Source organism: Poecile atricapillus, chromosome Z (assembly GCF_030490865.1).
Source record: "Poecile atricapillus isolate bPoeAtr1 chromosome Z, bPoeAtr1.hap1, whole genome shotgun sequence".
Classification (NCBI taxonomy): domain Eukaryota; kingdom Metazoa; phylum Chordata; class Aves; order Passeriformes; family Paridae; genus Poecile; species Poecile atricapillus.
Genome location: NC_081289.1, coordinates 142805745 through 142820786, shown reverse-complemented (window position 1 = coordinate 142820786; position 15042 = coordinate 142805745). Strand labels below are relative to the sequence as shown.

Genomic DNA, 15042 nt, shown 5'->3' with positions numbered 1-15042 from the left:
CAAGATGTTCCAGCTTTATTTCTAATCTATGATACCAGTGCTTTAATGGTGTTCATATAAACTAAAAGTGATTCAACCAGAGTACTTCAAAATACAAAAGACTAAGATTAGTAAGACTGTTTATTTCTAAATTAATTTTCTCCTGATGTGTTAGAACCTCAAAATGAGAATATTAAGCTTGCATTTGAGAGAATGGGAAGCTAGTCTTTTTAAGAAAAGTAATATGAATCCTTATCTTGATGGTAAACTGACAATATAGCTCATTATAATTAATTTGTTAATTTGAAAATTCTAATAAAAGTACCCAAGCAAAACAAAGCAAATCAAGGAAAGACTCAATTCTAGAAAAAATTTTTAAATGTGACCAACATTGCTCACAACAGAAAATACTGCAGGACAGCTAGATGGATGGATGGATAGGTTTACAGAAAAAATAAATCTATATCATATATATCTCTGTCCTCTATATCTATCTTCTCAGATCTCAAACATTAGCAAAACAAGGCTTGGAGACATTGTTAGTAATTAAAGTTGATTAACATGCATGTTGAAGGTGAAAATCACTTTTCTTCCTGTGATTTCATCTCTTTTTCCCTCCAGGAAGCTATCTGGAGTTTCTGGAGCTTCATGGACACAGTTTGAACCTGCCTCAGGTCTAAACCCTGCCACAGGTTGTCCACAAGATATATTAGAGAGGAAAGTTATTTGGTAATTGAGACCGACTGCTTCACTCTGCCACATGTAACTTTATGTAACACATGACCTGACTTTATAAAAAGTTTATGCTCAAATCAAATTTTGTTTTCTTTTTTGGAAAGAATGATCTCCAGATTCAAACTTATCTTTAGCTACAAAGACAGGAGGCCATAAGAACTAAAAAAAAAATTGTCAGGGATGAACTTGGCTAGTCTGAATAAGTGCCAAGTGGTAGGGGGGAGGAAGAGACCACCAGCTGGCTGTTATTCCAAGCACAGTCCAACTCACTTGCAATTACTGAACCCTACCAGTGATCCCACCAATGTCAATTTGACCAGTTTTAGAATAAGAGGCCATTCATTCCAAGTAATGAATATTGAAAACTGGCCATTGGCTTGTGAACAAGTTTTTACATGTCTGTCATGAGGAACCCCAATAAAGAATGTCCTTGTGATGGTGTCACTTCAGAACAAAAGCATGTAATGAACTACCACCCATCCAGGCAGCTACAGGAGGAGCCCAAAGGTTGCACGCATTTAGCCAGCAAGGAAATGCAGTATTCTTTAAGAAAGTGCATTGCCTGGAGTGGATTTTTATACAGAAACAGAATTCATGAATAAATAAACCAGATGGGAATAAGCCAGGCTAGGGAATTAACATCTAGTGCAATGAATCCCTGATCTTGCTTGAGGGTTTTTCTACAAAAAACAAACATGCAAACAGTAATGTTGTACCACTGTCAATCATACCAAGGACTCTGTTTGTGTCCAGGAACTCTGATATGCAACAACACAGATCAAATCCACCAGATGTTAAGACATTCTTAGGTTTCACCAGTTAAGGAACATATTGACTGACCTGATCTGAGTCTTTCACTTGAGAATTTTTCCCTTTTCTGCAACCACAACTCATAAGCAGTTTTGCATCTCCAATGACTTTTCCCTATAAGAGATAAGGAAGGAAAAACATCAGCACAATCTCAACCACTGAAGACCAAGAGGCTTGTATTTGTGATTAGGAGCAGTGGAAGAAAGGGCATTAGGGAAGCCTGTGGAATCTTCCTGTGTTGCTGGGAGGTTCTATTTCACAGAGGGGGAGATCCAAAACTGCCAAGAAAACTTTCCCAAAGGATAATACCTCAACATCAGGGAAGTCACACAGAGGCAGAAGGAAAGCAAGGTGTGTGGGAAAAGGCAGTGGGAAGGCAAAGCTGAAAAGAAACAAGTTATTTTAACCCTTGTCTTTCATACACTTGCATGAACAGGAACATGTCTAGCATGCTCAAATATCAAATATCAATATCAGTACAAATACCAAACTGCAGTGACTTGAGGAAAAACTCATACAGTACTTTTTCTGTTCACCTTTACCATGTTAATACCTACTTGCTTCCAGTGTGCCCAGATTTGGTGAAACCATGTCTTCAGGAGAGACTTGCTCTCAGTAGAACAGTGGGTCCACATCACCCCTGGCAAACCCAGGCCAGGAATCCAAGAGCACACTCTCACCCAACACTGCTGGTACAGACTCTGCTATGTCTGTGACATAGAATCATAGAATGTTTGTGTTGGAAGGGACCTTAGAGATCACCCAGTTCCACACCCTGCCCTGGCCAGGGACATATTCCTCTAGACCAAGCTGCTCCAAGCCCCATCTAACCTGACTTTGGATACTTTCAGGGATTGATGTTCAAACCAACAGAAATTTGCAAAGAAACAGAGTCCACTCACTCTCCCTTTACCTGTAACCAACAGCCTGAGAGAGGAGCTGAGCTCAGACACCTTTATTTTTGTTGGAAACCCATCAGGCTGACTGTGATCCAAGCAGCAAGGTTCCTCATGTTAACAGGGTTCTTTTCTGAGGGTTATTTGAGTCACTTTGGTTTTTCGCCAAAGTATTTCTCTTGCTTATCAAACCTGGACACCTTCATAAATCACAATGGCAGGAAGGAGTTGGGATTCCAGACTTGGTGAAAATGCTCCTTGAATTTAAACTACTTGGAGTCAAAAAGAGACAGTGGAGTCCCGACAAACATATCACAATTATTTGTTTTTCCATAGGCATGCACACAAAGACATTGCCTACTTTCAGATTTTTGCTGTCCACAGTCCTGGCATCTGCTGGGGAACAGAGGGAGAATCTGTTTGTGTGCAGCCAGGAACAGTCATGAGGTTGCAGATGGATTAATTCATATAGAAAAGGAGATCCCAACACAGTGAGTTTAGCCAAATAGAAGTGCTCTGCCCTAAATGATGAGGAAGGGAAAGGGCACGATTAAAGGGAATTACAGCCATTGCTCAGTGTCAGGGCACAGCAGAGAGTTGACCCTTGGTGGCAGGAATTAAAAACAGGCAGATAAACTTTTGGACACCTTGGGAGAGCCTGCAACCTGCCAGGTGTGGTGATGTCTCTTATGTGGTGAGCTCAGCATCTCACAAGTCCCAACAAGGTCAGATAATGCGCAGAAATTATCTTTTTCTCTCCTTCCAAAAGAGAAGCTGGGAAAAAAAACTAAGACAAATAAAAGGTTGTACTGATATTTAATCTGATAACCACCCAAAATTCCTCATGTTTGAGCTGCTGATTACAAACTGTCAAACTCTAAGGTTTTCAGGGGACTACTTCAGCCTCCTCTGCCTGTGGCTCCCATCTGTCAAAGGTGTTTCACTCCTGCCCCATTAATACAATCCTTCAACAACTGGTCTGTAATCTATTAAAGTCAATTTTATTTTTATTTTTCTCAGAAAGAAGTTATTAAACTATAAATTAAAGCAAGTGTATTAAAATACTGTGTTAGAGAGAGGAAACTGAGGCACAGAGAGAGACCCCTTTGTCTAACCACAGATCACCTTCTAGATACCCCACAGCAAATGAGACAACTTGGAGCTCTAAAATGACCTAGGAGAGACTCACACATTTCCCAAAAGGCCACTTGGAGTGGCTATAGCATTAACATACACTTGTGGTTAGGAAACTATATCCACATATGTCTCATTGATGCTCAGCTTGTCCCACTGTCTGCTGCAAAGTTGTTACATTAAAGAAGATAATCCAGCCCTTTTTTAACCACAAGCCAAGGAAGAAACCTCCCATTTTCAGACTCTTTCTGTGGCTCTAATGCCAGCTGAGCTCATGGTAAACCATGGCCATGTTCTCCTGTCCAAATGGAAGCACAAACAGTTTTATTTAACAGAGAGAAATCACAAGATGTTGCCCAGAACCACCTGGAAAATCAAGAATACAAGGGAAATATGAATCCAAAACTTGAGAGTTTCCTCTTTTTCTCTGTCAGCACAAGAATGAAGGGGCTCTTCAATTCCCTAAGAAAACCCAAATGAAAGCAATGCACTGGATAAATAATCCCACCTCCTCCTCCAGCTGCCGATGCACCTCTCTAAATGTGCATTGGATGAATCAGCTACTACCTCCACCTTATTTTAGGAAAGATCCTTATGAGCAGATGCTTAATTTGCAGATAGGTGTCTAACATTAGGCAGCTAAGTTGAAAGGCAAAAGGGAAAAAAAAAAAAGCATATGGACAACATTTGCAGCCAGTCGCAACTCTGTTCCAGAGCAGATGGAGGCCTTGTCATTCAGGGGTTTCCTCACATACACCAAGCAGTTCAGTGGGGATAGGGAAAGGGGCTTCTGTTTGGATGCTTCTGTCTGGAACCAGATTAGAGGAAAGCACGCTTTTCCACAGCACACGCCTTGTGTTACATTAAACATGCATGTGCAACTTCAGCTTTTATTCAGCAAGCTGAAACAGAGCCCTCCAGGGTGCTAAGGGTTAGTGAGTTTTTGTTTGTTTATCTGTATGTTACTTTACAGTTTCTAGTGCCCAAGGAGTTTGTTAAGAAATTTAAAACACCTTGCTGGGGCTATCCTGCTGTGGTTGTTGCCTCCTAATATTCCCCTCCTTCCTTCATCCAGCAGTGCTTGATGCTCACAGGGAGCAGGAAGGTAAGGACACCACAAAGAAAGGAGATTCATCTGACTGGGTATAGATGTTTGGTCTTAATTAATGGAGAATAATTTCTATGTTTCCTGGTCTTTTAATAGCATGAGGTGCTACTGTTTAGAAGCAGGTAGGCACGAGGTTTTCCAGCAGGGAAGATGGCTTTGCCTTCTGCTGGCTCACATCCATGCCAGACATCACCCTACCCAAGGAAAAAGAGCAAGAAGGCTCCTTGACATATGTACTATTATCCCACCTCTTACAGGGAATTTGGCTGGCCTCACCCACCTCCTTGCACCATGGGCTCCAGCAGTTGGCCAAAGTTTGCAGAAAAATAAGAAAACCCGTAATAATAGTAACAGGCTTAATTATCTCAGCTGCACGGGCGACAGGAGCTGAGCAGTTGCCAGTTTTAACAGCCTGTGGTCGAGAAACGCCGAACTGCATCACCCAGAAGTCAAATGAGGGTCGGTCACAACTCGCTTCACGCCAGCAGCTCCAGGGGAGGCGCAGGGCACAGAGAAATCCCTGCGGCGCTGCCCAGAGCAATCCCGTGTGGAGCTGCCAGCCCCGTTTAAAGGAGTCAGACACGAGGCACATGGCACAGGCCGGCCTCCAGGGAGCTGCCAGGCTCTGTGCTCTGGAGCTGCTGGCTGGGATTAATGGTAGGATCCTGTCTTCCAAGTCTGTGGCTGGAAAGCTCAGCTCCAGAGGTGGGCTCGGCTTAGCACTGTGCCATGCACCTTGTGGGAGCTGACAATTCCAGCTGGGCTCTAACCTGCTTGGTTTTCATTAGCCTTTCTCTCTTCGGAGCAATAGCAATTGAAAATGCTGGAAGCAGCTTTTTCCCCAGGGAGCTGGCACAAGCACTCAGGGGGTGGTCGGACACTGGAACCACCCCAGAGAAGGCTTCAAGTCTGCTAGAGTCCAAAAAGCATTTGGACAAGGTTCTTAGACACACATTGTGATCCTTGGGGCTGTCCTGTGCAGGGCCAGGAGCTGGACTCGCTGATCCTTGTGAGTCCCTTCCAATGTGGGATATTATTCTTTGAGTCTGTGTATAGCACTGCCACAGCAAACTCTGAAAATCCCCATGGCTGCATAAGCGCCATTAGGAAGAACAACACATTCAGTGTTTGTTATGTTTTTTTTTTTGCTGTTCTGTCAGGGTGATACACACATTTTGAAGAACCAGTACCCAAGTGCCTACAGTGGTAGAGTGGGAGAGAAGGGGGGAAAGGAAGGGAAACAAGAACTGAATCCAAGGTGGAGGCAAGCAGCAGTACAACAGACAGCTGGTGTTTGGGTGGTGGTAAATCACCCTGAAATGAGCCTCTTCCCTCAGCTCAATGAGGCCTAAACAACAAAGGAAGGCACAGCTTGCAGCCGGACAGCCTGCTAGCCAACCACAGACACACATGACAGCTTCATTCAGGAGCCCGGAGTCAATACAAAAGCTCCGAAATCAATCCGACATCCTGCGACCTCAAACAATGCGCCAAATCTTCTCAGAATTGGAGCCCCAAATGAGGGGGAGCAGCATTCAAGGGAGATCAAAACGCAGGGCTGGCATTGAAAGGGACTAAAAAGGAGAAGAATGTTCCCAGTTTATTAATGGTGAGGTCTGGCCGGCTGCATCCCAGCCACCATAGGTTACGTTCATTAAAGGGCAGCGCTTTGCACGTATTATGCAGAGCGCCCGGAGAGTATGTGTTGTGTGCGTGTGTCCGCCAGCGTGCCCCTCACTTGCTAGAGATCAGGATGTGCCTTTCTGCTTAGCACTGTTGTCTCCATCAGAAATTCCTCCTGTGTGAACCACAAACGGGGTTTTTTCCCACTTGAGCGACTGTATGGGCACAGACACGCACATGTACACACGCTCTCTCTCATCCCTGAGCCTGAAAAGCATAAAGGAACTCAGACAGACTCTTTCCAACTTTAAAAAAAAAAAAAAAGAGAAAAAGAAAAAAAAAAAAAGGACAGCATTTTACATCCCCTTCCCTCCTGGCCATACTTTCAGCTCACTCACACAAAATCTATTACAAAAGACCAAAGCATTATGCGATTGCCCTTACTGCTGATGGAGTTGATTGCTCCATAAACCCCACTCTTACATGCCATAAAGGATCTGGTCTCACAGCACAACAAATCCACAAAGGAGAGCAGAGGGAAAAAAAGAAAAAAAAACAACCAAAAAATACCCAACTGCTTCGGTCCCTGGAGTTGTCCCCTCCGGGCAGGATTGCCCCTGCTGGGGTAGTTTCACTTGCAGAATCTGTCTTGCAGCACTACACAAAAATGGCACCCTTCCCCCTTCAGCAACAAAAAGGCCAAGCAAATCCTTTTTATCAGCTTCCCTTTGAAGGCAGGTGGAAAAGTATAATATAGACATACACAGGGGAAAAAAAAAAAGAAGATAAATACCATTTCCAAAAGTACTGTTTGAATTTGCCTGTTCCCAATTATCTTCTTTTCAGCTGCCACATTTGAAAGAATCAAGCCTTGAAAGTTTTCTCCTTCTCAGATGCATAGCCCAAGACGAAGGGCTTGCTAGAGGAGGTCAGCCTTGAAAAATAAATATAATTTTTTTTTGTCCTGAAATGTGAGTAGATGAAGAGAAAGGAATAAAATTTTCAAAGCTGTCTATGGGTCTTGATGCACATTTCCCATGAGTTTTTACTGAAGACATGTCAAAGCCTACTCGCCTTTGCTTTTCATGTGTCACACTGATCTGATACTCAGAACAGACATGGCTAAGGAAGCGAGCAAGCTCTCTCAAATTCGGAGAATCTCAAGCAAACAGAAACTGAAAACATTAAAGGCTCCTTAGGATTCAGTAAGTCCCATGTTTTTTATCTCAAAATTAGGGAAAAAAAATTAGAAAAAATATGCAGGCTCCATTCCTGGAAGTGTTCAAGGCCAGGTTGGATGGGTCTTTGAGCAACCCATTCTATTGGAAGGTGTCCCTGCCCATGGCAGGGGGTTGAAATCAGATGATCTTTAAGGTCCCTTCCAACCTCAACTGTTCTGTGATTCTATGAAATTAATGTTAAGGGTCCACAAAAAAAATCTTTATGCTTATTCGCTCTTTATTCACACTATCAAGAGTCTACAGTGTTATTGTGACTACTCTGGAGTCCTTAAAGACCGTGAGCATGATCTCTATCTCCTCCTCTGAGAAGATTTTTCTAATTTTACTTTGTGGTAATATCATACAGATGCCAGAGGGCAACTGGGCAAAGGCAAGTGTAGCAGATGCAAACAAGCTAGGATGGAAGGTCACCTCCAAGGCCAAGACAAGAAAAGGTGACATCCAAACCCCAGGCAAGAAGGCTGGAGCAGGCCTCACCTGGTTTATCAACAGAAAGTCAAAAAACCTCTCCATTAGCATTTGTAGGAAGAAGAAATCTGCATCCAGTCTGGGTCAGTGCCCAAATACATGCTGGATGAGTGACTGGAAATGATGGAGGCTGAAACAATTCCTAGCACTGCAGATGAAACAGAGTCTGCAGGGATCAAATAGAAAAACATTCAAGATTAGTTTTTTTCGTGAGGGTCATAAAGTGGAAACTTTTTTTTCAGATAACTTGTGAGTCTAAAAGTACAGTTTTCAAATTCAGGAAAACTGAGCTCTTATTTGGATGAACTGCCTTTTTTGTTTTGTTTTGTTTTGTTTTATCTCGCCTGCTTTAAACTCTGCTATATAAATAATTTAGCAATCTATCTTAAATATTTCACCAATAAATCACAGACTTGTGTTTCTATTTCATGTTAAAACTAATCAGTGGAGGAGTGCCTGAGCTGTAAGTTAAAATTCTGCTCCACCAAGCCAGTGATGCATAATCATCTCTCTGCAGAATCTCTAAAGAATAAAAATTTCTCTGCAGAATTAATGCCATATAAAAAGTTCTCTGTGCAGGCTTAGAGTGCAACTGAGGCCCAGGATGATCTGTATCCTGCCAGCAGGATCAGAGTTTCCAGAGCTAATTGTAGAGTGTAGAGTTTTCCCACCTTGGGAAGCACAAGCAAGGAGCTCACAGATGAATCTCAGACATGGGCCCATGGAGATGGAGTCCCATCCACCAGTCAGGATGCTGATAACATGCACAGAGCTCCAAATGGTCCATGTGTCTGATGACTGCACTGGGATCCCATGCTTGTTCCCATCAAAGAAGAGCAAATATAACAAAATTATGATGTTGTCGGCCAAAATGGGTGATTTTCAAGAAAGCCTCTAGGATTAAGGTGTTGAGAGCCTGTACCAAGGAACACCATGCCCACTGGGCCTCAGCAGGAATGAGACCTAAATTGTGTAGCCATTTTAAACTACATTTCAATGAAGCTTTTTCAAAAGCAACACATTTACAAAAAGTAAGAAAAGTACACCTACTTCACTCTCTTCCAAAGTCTGAGTATATAAAAATGAAGCCAGGAAGCCTCACGTATCTATAATTTAGTGCAATTCAATTCACTCTAATTTTCTTCCTAAATCATTGAGACATATTTAAGGCAAGACTCCCTTTGGACTCAGTCAGCAAAATCCAAAATGCATGAACGATGTGAATAGATAGCCAGAAGCTGATAGCTCGCATATTGAATCCAAAAAGCAAATTGAAACAGAGAAAAATGAAGGCCAAAACAGAAGGGAAGGGGAAAGGGGAATCACTGTCGACTACGTTGTTATTAAGCTGCCTTTAATTTTGTCTTGTGTCAACTTTTTACTTTGTTTTGTTTCAAAAGTTAAAAAGCTATGCCTTTTGCCTCAAAGGACTGTTTAGTGGGTGATCTCACTTTGATGGTGGAAAAAATGCACAACACTTAGGAGCAAAACATACACAATCCTATTTGTAAAGGAAAAGATCATCTAGGGCAGCATGACTCCTCTTCTGCAGCTGGGCAAAAACCTCCACGTGCCAGGTCCTAAACCTGGCTGGAGCTTTCCTGGGACAGAGGGAATGAGATGGAAATCGGAGACATGTCCTCCTCCTCCTCCTTGTTTGAGGCAGACATCCCCATCTCTCCTTCCCATGTGCAGCCAACAAGACTTCCTGCACCAACTGACACGGAAACAGCTAATTTACTGCTTTGTGTCAGGAATGTAGCCAAGGTTTCAGTCCCCTGTGCCCCAGACTCCTCTCAGCTGGGCTGTTTCATCTCAAAAAGGGTCTTCCCTTCCTCCTGCCCCTCCCCTCCAACACACACTCCTCCTCCTCTTCTGCTTCTGTAACTTATCTCCCTGCAAGCCACTTCCCAACAGGAGTTGAAATTAAACAGGCTGCCCATATGCCATGGCTCACTTGTTGTCTGTTCCCCTCACTGCCATCTGGCCTATTTGCTCAGCCAAAGAGAAAAACACAAATAGTAAAAAAAAAAAAAAAAAGAAAAAAAAAAGAAAAAAGAAAAAAAGGAAAAAAGAAGAAAATAAAAGAAAATAAAAGAAAAAGGGGTGGGGGGGATAAGGAAAAGAAAAAGGATAAATCCAGACACAATGAAGACGATGAGGGAGGTGATGATGCTGTCTCTCGCATCTGCTCCTTGGCCAGGCTCCCAGATAGATCAGCAATGGAGAGCAGTAGAACCAGTGACAATTAACCCAAACATAGTCCTGTTTATTTAACCTGTTCACAGGGATCAACCCATGTGCTGCTCCCCTGGCAAGGAGGAACCACACTCCAGCAAGAAGATTCCCACTGAGAGACTTCCAGCCAGAGGAGGAAAAGGGAGATTCTCATCTCCTGAACCGGGCTGGCAGATTCTTCAGGACATGATGGCTGTGATGCTGGGCTAAGATCTTCTTTAACTTTCCAAATAACCTTATTTTTTCCTATAGTAGCACCAGCTAGACCAAAGAGAGGTGTGACTGTGAGGGGGGCAAATTTGTATTGGATTTTGATGCACCCTAACTTCCCAAGCTCCTGACCCTGCAAAACCAGGGGAAAAGAATAAGAATAAGAATAAGAATAAGAATAAGAATAAGAATAAGAATAAGAATAAGAAAGAAAAGAAAGAAAGAAAGAAAGAAAGAAAGAAAGAAAGAAAGAAAGAAAGAAAGAAAGAAAGAAAGAAAGAAAGAAAGAAAGAAAGAAAGAAAGAAAGAAAGAAAGAAAGAAAGAAAGAAAGAAAGAAAGAAAGAAAGAAAGAAAGAAAGAAAGAAAGAAAGGAGTCAATAAAGACATCAGAAGAGAGAAAAAAATAAAGTTTTCCTGAAATACACCATTATTTCCACACTGCATCTTTAAAAAAAAATAATCCCTGGAAAGTGCAGGCAACAGAGATTTTTGTTGTTGTTGTTGTTGTTGTTGTTGTTGTTGCTGTTGTTGTTGTTTTGGTTTTTTTTGAAAAGGGAAAAAGAAAAGAGGCTGGCTGAAGGACCTGCACGGCTCACCATCACTAAACATTTGTGGCAGGGTGGGAGCAAGTCTGTGGGTATAACAGAAGTTATGTTTGTTTTTCAAGCTGAAATGAAAACTTCAAGCTTTAAAAAAGATAGATTAACCTGAAAACTACTTTTTAAACCCGTCTACTACAAAGCTGTTTAAACAGCAGAGTAAAAAAGGGAGAAAGAAAACTACTTTTTCAACACTTTTTACTGGGTTCTTTTTCTTCTTTTTTTTTTTTAACTTGCAAAGAGATATTGCATACCTGTGCAGATAGGTATCAAAAGCCATATGGTGGATCCCTCTGGGGGCAAACCCCACTGAGCCATGAGATGATGACAACTGCCACTAGAGCTGCATGGGATCATGCAGGGAAATCCCCTGCAGGGAGAGGCAGCTGAGGAGGAAGAGCAGACCTCCTCCTCCTCCTTCCACAGGTTGTGTTCAGGCACAGATGCTGCCCAGAAGGAAAGGTGTTGCACAGACTGCTAGGGAAGGAGCATTTCCATTAGCCATGTGCCTACATCAGAGTCCTTCCCAAACACAGAGCAGAGGAGATGATCCTCCTGAAGGCAGTACCTTCTGATTCAAGGCTGTGTTTTTCCATTGCAGCCTGACTCAACAACAGAACAAAACTGAAGAAGTTAAATGTTGTCACTCGTGATCATTCCTCTACTTGCAACCACTGATCCACACAAGTGTTATCTGTCATAGGATCCCCATTTATCTACACCTGCATCTGTACCTGTAGGGGAGCAACATGCAGAGTCTGGCAAGGGTTGCCCCAAAGGAAAGGTTACATTGAGTTTTCCAGCTGCTGGTACTGTGGTCCCTAATAGGGAATCAGAAAATCATAGAAAACGTTCTGAGTTGGAAGGGACCAACCACAAGGATCATCAAGTCCAACTCCTGGTCCTTTGCAAGTGACCACGAGATTCACCCCAAGATTCACACCATGTGCCTGGTACCAGAGAACAAATCTTTCCCCACCCACACTGCCCACTTGCCGTCATCAGAAAGAAGGAAATGCTTTGTGAATGCAAAACACTTTGTGACAGTGGAAACAAAACAGAAGTTCACCTAAAACTGACACATGGCAGCATTTCCATCTTTAACACTGCTGAAGTCACCCTGCAGAGGGGCCTCCATATTTGGGAACCAATAAAAGCAGGAACAGCCAGGGAGAAGTCCTCTGTGAGGAGATGAATTTCACCCCAGGTTTTGGCTGACATCACCAGCTCATCCTTGCTCCACTGTTGTAGTTTATGATCTCACCACAAAGCATTTCTGTGGAGGCATTCCCTCCTATCTTACTGCAGCCCATCCATTATCCTCTGCCTAATTACTTCCACAGTGCTGCTGCAACAAAGATATTTCCTACAGCTGAACATTTGTGTTCCCAGGGGCTGGCACCTGCCAGGTCAAGTTCCTCAGTCTTTACATTTGATGTTACTACTGCAGGAAGGTGTTCCAGAGAACAGAAGGGAAAACAAAGATGGCAATCAATCTAATTCCTCCATTTGGATGTTCCTTTAAACAAAAAGGGACTTGCTAAAGATCATATTACATTATTCTACAGAAATAAGGTGGAAGGAAAGAAGAATTATGCTGACTACAATCTGTCCAATACTCCATTAAATCAGAATTCTCTCATTATGGACAACAATAAACTGCAATGAAATCAATAGGAAGGAGGTGCAGCGTGGAAAACTGGGAAAGGGGGGGCGTTATTTTTTCTTGTACTTTTGTTTTGAGATGTGGGAGTTGGGAGCAATCCACACTGAGCTAATGCATCCCCTTTGAGGTCACAGTTTTCCACAAAACCAACCAATCCATCCTGTGAAGGGAATGGGGACACTGAACATTTTGTAGCCCACAGGGAAAGCCCCAGAAGATCCACTAATGTGCTCACTCACAGGATGCCACTTGTGGCAGGTCAAGGAGCAGCAAGTACCAACTTTCACCTCTCTAACTGGAGCTTCTGAACATGAAACCATCCCAGAAGAACATAATTTCACATTTACACTCTGTAATGAGCTTTCAAAATACTCTCCATCTGTATGTTGTGATAAGGGAAGCTGTTGCCCTCTCATGTCTATGCTATTGGAGTGACACTGAGAAATTTTGGGGTCCTTGACTTGCCTTCCCTCTGAGTGGTTTCTGTATTTTAAAAATCACTTTCACTGTCTCTGACTCCTTCCCTTCTCCCATGTTTAATGACAAGAAATCTTTCCATTACAGGAGGGCCTGAGAGTAGTTTTTCAAAGCAGTAGTAAGTTCATCTCTAACCTACCATACCTGAGGTGTTCAACTGTGACTCCTTGATTTGTACAAGAGAACTGAACACAGTCAAAGCCCTCCCATCAAACATTGGATTGATACAGGCATATCAAATCCACCTAGACTTGGATAATTCACCTTCAGCAGATACAAGACCACTAGTAGTGAAATTTAAGGGACTGTGTTCACTGATCCTGGCCTCACAGGGACCAAAGGACAATTGTCACCTTTTAAGAGGAGCTTTCTCAGTGTTTTTTCATGCCTAAACATGAGAGCAAAAAGGGCAACACTCAGGGACTTTTTCTGTGGCAAGCTGCCACTCACTGGCCAAGGAAGCCCAACCACATCACCAGTATGAAGGGTCAAAAATATGAGAGGAGTCTGAAGCCTCTCTGGTGACCTGTGACAGGACCCAAGAGAATCAAAGGAAGTTGTGTCAGGGGAGCTTTAGGCTGGATATCAGGAAAAGGTTCTTCCCCCAGATTGTGGTTGGGCTCTGGAACAGGCTTCCCAGGGCAGTGGTCACAGCTCCTGCCTGGCATAGCTCAAGAAGTATTTTGACAATGTTCTCAGGCACATGGTGTGATTTCTAGGGGTGTCCTGTGCAGGGCTAGGGGCTGGACTCAATGATCCTTGCAGATCCCTTCCATTTCAGCATATTCTATGATTGTGTGGACACCTGAGTCTCTTTATCCTGACAGTTCCATATCTCCCTGCCATTATACCTTTGGGTGTTAGTGCAAGGCTGCCAGGCTTGCCTTAACTAGTGGGTCTCATCAAATGCTCACCTTTAGGGGTGCTTTAGGGCCATCTACCACCCCCAACTTCCTGTATCAGCTGTCTCAGTATTTGTGCTGGAAGTTCAAAAAAACCCCAAGGCTCTGAGTCACAGTGGGCCACAAATCCACTGTGTGAGTCTGGACCTAAACCTACGCCTTTCTGCTGCTGCTAGAGCTGGATCTAAAACTACAGGAAACAGAATGGTCACATGCAAATCAGTGGCAAGCATAGGGAGATAGCCAGCTGCTGGCCAGGCAGCCTGATCTGCCTCAAAGGAGACAAAACACAACCAAAAAACCTCTTTCATTCCCAGCAGAGGCAGGGGACAGCCCAGGCAGAGCAGCAGAGTTCTGGCAGACACGGCTCCAGCCTCCTCTCTGGCCTGCCTGGAGCTTCAAAAGCCTAAATCAAAACAGCAGGAGGAACTCAAATGCTCAGTTTGGACTTGTTTTAACAATGGTGTCAGTAAATAAATAAATAAATAAATAAATAAAGTTTAGTTAGTTAGTTAATTAATTCTCAATGACCTCTCTTATCTAGCCAAAAGTGGCCAAAAAAACCCCCATGTTTATTTTCATTGAAATTCCCTAAAGGCAGTGTAGGTTTTTCTGAGAATGCCTGAAGTCCAAAAAAACCACTCCAGTTCCTGAGCATTTTCATTCTTTGACAGAAAAATTACATTTTTTGGGGGAGGGCAAGGACTGCTTTGTTTTCATTTGAAGTCTGAGGGAGATCTTTTCCAACCAAACTTATCAAATTTATCAGCTCCCACACAAGTTACTTCACCATCTTTCTAGCATTTGGTGTTCACTTTCACCCAAGCTTGCTTGTTGTATTTTCTTGAGGTGTTAAAAGCCAAATCAGTAAGGGAAGGGTGAACTATATTTGTAATTCCTAAAATACTCCAAACAAGCAGTCTTGTAGGAAGCATGGAAGATCTGAGCTTCTTTT

The 15042-nt window shown here is 42.9% G+C and overlaps 1 protein-coding gene across 2 annotated transcripts in view; it reads right to left on the bottom strand.

Moving 5' to 3' along the window:
• Positions 1–15042, bottom strand: part of SETBP1 (SET binding protein 1) — a 271241-nt gene that overhangs the window by 218042 nt on the left and 38157 nt on the right. For both annotated transcript variants that reach the window (XM_058864577.1, XM_058864578.1), the window contains exon 3: positions 1555–1638. In XM_058864577.1, the coding sequence (XP_058720560.1) occupies positions 1555–1638 (84 nt within the window). The remainder of the gene's footprint in view (positions 1–1554; positions 1639–15042) is intronic.